A 4,877-nucleotide genomic window follows, 5' to 3' on the forward strand; every position below is an offset into this window, starting at 1 on the left:
TGATAGCCATCTCTCTCACACAATCAACTTGGCTTAGCCATCAAGTCAAGTTACATAATAAATAAATTGAACATCAATGAATATCCACCAAAATCCCATTGGGTTTTTGTTTTCTCTCCCCATTTTCTACTTGGATTGTTGAATTGAAGCTATGTTTAAGCCTGTATAAGGAGGAAAACAATAGTGATTTTTTTCGAAGATCAAATTTATGAGTAGGAAAATTCAAGAAAGAATTTGAATAGGATAAAAGATACTTTGAGAATGAGTTATGTTAAACGAAGATATTGGGAGGATGCGTCAACAGATGGCTGAAGAAATTCAGATGCACATGAGAGACAATAAAATAAAGATATAAGTGTAAATAGTTGTGTTTGGTTTAAAAAAAAAAGTACACTTTGATTTTTCTGGTCAAGGAAAACTTGTCATTGCAATGTCCAATCTGATTTGCATAATCCACCAATAATTGATAGTAGGAGGTAGTAGATTACTGCAATTGATAGTTTGGGGGGAAAGTTATAAACTTAAGATAGTATAGGGAGTATTTTGCAATTTCTTTTCCAAACGGAGTATTTTGCAATTAACCCTTGCTATAATTCACATTTGTTTGCATTTTTTATAATTTTCTAATTAATATTAATCTCTATAATCTGCACTGCCTCGTTACTTCAGTTCCGACCGCAGTTTTCGCCTTACAACTGAAAGCCGCAGCAGCTTCTACCCTCTTCAGTCGAGCAATGCAGCAGGTCAGTCAAAATTCCAAAGTCTTTTTACATGCTTAAGATTTTCTTGATGTTTTTCGATTCCGAAACTTCACCAGAAAATAATCTAAAGCAATAGTTATGTATTTGTAAATTGTTAAAGGCTGGGTCATCTGGGTCAGAGATGGAGGTCACGTGGGAAGATCAGCAGAAGATTAACCAATTCAGTAGGCTGAATAATCGATTTCACGAGCTTGAAGACGAAATCAAATTGGCCAAGGTACTTTTCTTTTCTTTTCTTTTTTTGCAATTTTAAATATAATATATGCCTATGACCTAGAAATTATGGAATAGTTGCGTCTGCTTATTTAATGGTTTTTTTTTTTTTTTTGTGATAGTGTATGTAAATGCTTGACTAATGGGAATTATTTTCATTGATCAAGCAAGACAGAAAAGGGGAATTACAGAAATGAAAGGGAGAAACCAAAAGGGGGAGAACTTGTTATCTTGAGTATGCATTTTTATTTTCTTGAATTTTAGAGGTATATCGTTGTGGTTTTTTTTTTCCCTTCTCTAGCTTTTCTTAGAAGGGTACACTTGGGGCTTATATAGTTGATAGTTTGGCGAAAGGCAAGAGCAGCGGAAGCAGTTTCCTTCCTGTTTTTATTGCTTTCAGTGGACAAAGGAATATTTTGATCGGCTGTAGGATGAAAAAAATGGGATGAAGCTAAATTGTATAAATTGCGCATATTGTCTATTTCCACAACACAATCTTTTGGCGTTCATGCTATTTTGCTTATATCCACGTAAGACATTTACTTCATGCAATGTGTACAAACTATGATCCTAGAGTCTATATAGTGCTTTTTGTTTATTATTCAAGCATCTCTTAAACATTCCTTTAAAATCCTGGGATGGGATTGTGTTGCTTCTGCTGAAGTGCACGATATTTGTTTTTGTTTTCACTGTTCGGGTGAGAGTGCAGATGGGAGAAGGCTTTACTCACTGCCCTAGCATGTGCTTGCATGCTTGATTTGAAGAGAATGGTAAACTTTGGCAGAAGACTTGTTTCATCTGTCATATTTGTATTCACAACTTTCCTTCTTATTCAAAGAATCCTTAGAGCACATTACCTTGTTTTTGTTGACAAAATAAAGTTCTTTGAAAAGACTAGGAAAGTATATGCCTAGCATCCACATTTTTAAATCAGAAGCAACTCTACCCTTGTGATGGAGAAGAGAGGCACACTGGGGGTCTTTTGGGAGGAGGGGAAATCAAGTACTTCTTTGAGCAGTTAGGACTCATACTTTACTCCTCAAACTAGTGATTTTGGGGATTAGCTTTCACAAATTGGAGGGAGAAGAAAGGTGCAGGGTGGGTTGGAGAGATATCTAGTAGTTACTAATTTTAAGCAGTTTGCATCATAAAAGTTTCTGGAACTGTGGAATATTATGAAAATCTTTTATGTATCCTTGCTTCAAAATGATCTATGGCAGCTAGGTTATTTGTTCATTTTCTTTATTTCCCACATATTTTAACCCATTAATTTATTTTTTGAATTTTTTGTTTAATTTATCTGTCAGGAGACTTTTCAATGTTTTCTGCACATGTTTATCCATTGATCTGAGCTCTGTGTAGGTTTGTTGAATAATAACATATTTTACTTTAAGTTTGCTCAATATAGAGCACCAATCATTGAGTTTCTCATCCATGTAAGGTACATGTTGGACAGGTATTTTTGGTGCATCTGACAAGTATTTTAGTGTTTGCTTTTGGGAGTGTGAACGCAAATACAAGTGGTCAAACAGTGTTGGTCTGACATGGATTCCTAGCATTTACATATATATAAAAGTGGCTCAAGATTGTAGAGCCATGAGTTCGATATGGATTCCAAGCCCCTTTATCTGTTTGTGCATCATCCTAATGAGGAGTGCTGATGTCCAATACAAATCTGGCATGGTCAAATAGCTATCCAGCTCAATTAGACCTGTAATTTATTGTATCAGTTACACTGAGCAGTTTTGTGGAACATAGTGGATACTGTTGTTTTCACCTCCACAAAGCAAAATATTTGGCATTTGGGCCTCGCTTTGTATTCATAAAGTTCCCTTGCAGTTGGCAAAGACTCTTCTTTCTTACAAGTTAACGCTAGTTTTGGAAATATGGAGGCCAGCTTTTCTTGTCTTTCGTGACTGCAAGCCTGATAAGATGTTTTGACATAGCTATAGGCAAAGCTGTTTTCAGATTTTGTGGCTACTGGCCTAATGAACACTTTCCTGTCATGGAAGAAGCCTATTTTGGTTCTTTTCATGCTTCTATCTATTTTTAACTTGTTTTTAGTTGCCAAACTATCTTATTAAGTGGCTCCATGGATATGGTATGGACATCTGGTCAGAGAAACTGCATAATGTCATTGAAGCTACTCCGGGTATTCGAATGCCCTGGAGAGTTTCACAAACAAATTATCTTGTATCTCTTGCTTTAAGTGATAAATTAGATGTGTGGTTGCCTTCTTATTTTAGTGTCTGCCTGAAAGAAAGCAGAAAGGGTTTTGAAGGCATGATAGTGTTTCGGGATGTGGAGTGAGGGTATCATGCTTCTATAGAGTAATGGTTTGGGGCCCTTGGTTTCTTAAAGAAGTTTCTTACTTGAACTGGAATGAAGTTTAAAACTTCAGAGAGGATCTCTGGTTGTTTATGCTGTCATGATGAGGAATTCCCTCTGTGGATGGGTATTATATGTGTTACTTCTATGATATATTCTTTTTCCTACTTCCAGAATGATGCCAATCATTGGTGCTTTTTATTTTTTGCATGCATTGATAGAGGTGACGTCTTAATTTTTCACTCGTACTTTGAGAACTGCTGAACTGCCTCTTTTTTTTTTTTTTTAATTCAGTCACTACTTAAGCAGCTAGCTAGTCAGAGCTAGCAATCCCAAATATTTCTGTGTAACTTCTTTGTTTCTTTTTTCTTTTTTTAATGTATTCTAGCAATTCTCAGCCTATGAAACTGATTTAAAGAAATTCACTCTTCGTTTCTTAATTCACTTGAATTGACGTGCTTTCCTTCTTTTGTTCAGGAAACAAACGATAATCTTGAGGATGCTAGCAATGAGTTAATTCTCACTGATGATGACATAGTGCGTTTCCAAATTGGGGAAGTTTTTGCTCATATACCCAAAGACGAAGTTGAGACCAGAATCGAACAGATGAAAGAGGTAACCAGCAAGAATTTGGAGAAGCTAGAAGAAGAAAAGGAATCAATAGTCGCTCAAATGGATGAACTTAAGAAGATTTTGTATGGCAAGTTTAAAGATTCCATCAATCTTGAGGAGGATTAGGGAAATGCTTGTTCTATTCTTAAATGTTTTTGGCTGAACTCAGTTTGCTGTGGTGACCTTTTTTGTACACTACTTATGCACACTTTGAGCTGTATTGTGTTCTTGAAAGGGATGCGCGCTTTCTTTGTTTTGCTGTTGAGTGTAAAGGATCTGCTGTCTTAGATTTTCATAAGATATCTTCATTAGTGGTTCATAAAAAGTTGGCTTTTTCTGCAATTTTAGCGACCTTCCTTACTTCAGATATTCTGCTTCGATGGTTCAACCGATCTCTTTTCTTCCTCCTGGTATTTTTAAAAGACCTTTGACCGACTCTGCTGGTTTGAAGTTGGTTTTCACTATTTATCCTTATATTTCCATTGTTTTGAATCAAGATCAAGCTTTTGTTCAATCATTCTGAATGGGTTTAGGCAACAGATATTTGCAGATGATTGACGTTTGTATACTCAACTTCATACTCAACTTCAAATTATGCCTTTTCAAAAATTTTCCCTATAATGGACAAAGGGAAAATCGTTCAAAACGTCCCTCATATTTTGTAAAATGATTTTTTCCATCCCTCACTTATAAAATATATTTTTACATCCCTTACAAATTCACATTGATCAAATTTGGTTCTTATTTAGGTTTTCGACTATTTTTTTGTCGGAATCCATCACGTGCCTTGCACGTGATCATTTTTGAAGGGCAAAATTGTCACATCAAATTTTACATCATCCAATCCATAGTCTCTCACATTTCACAAAATGAAATTTTTTGTCCCTCACATTTCACAAAATAAATTTTTTCATCCCTTATTATTTATGTGTAGGAATAACTTTTTTTTAAACTAATGTATAT

The 4,877-nt window shown here is 35.2% G+C and overlaps 1 protein-coding gene across 1 annotated transcript; it reads left to right on the forward strand.

Annotated features, from left to right (window-relative positions):
- Positions 1–618: 618 nt before the first annotated feature.
- LOC113732636 (prefoldin subunit 4) lies at positions 619–4,171 on the forward strand. The gene is made up of 3 exons (XM_027258552.2): positions 619–743; positions 862–978; positions 3,780–4,171. Exons 1-3 carry the CDS (start codon positions 735–737, stop codon positions 4,038–4,040), a joined length of 387 nt encoding a protein of 128 aa, XP_027114353.1. The 5' UTR covers positions 619–734; the 3' UTR covers positions 4,041–4,171.
- The last annotated feature ends 706 nt before the right edge of the window (positions 4,172–4,877 follow it).

Source organism: Coffea arabica, chromosome 2e (assembly GCF_036785885.1).
Source record: "Coffea arabica cultivar ET-39 chromosome 2e, Coffea Arabica ET-39 HiFi, whole genome shotgun sequence".
NCBI classification, from domain to species: domain Eukaryota; kingdom Viridiplantae; phylum Streptophyta; class Magnoliopsida; order Gentianales; family Rubiaceae; genus Coffea; species Coffea arabica.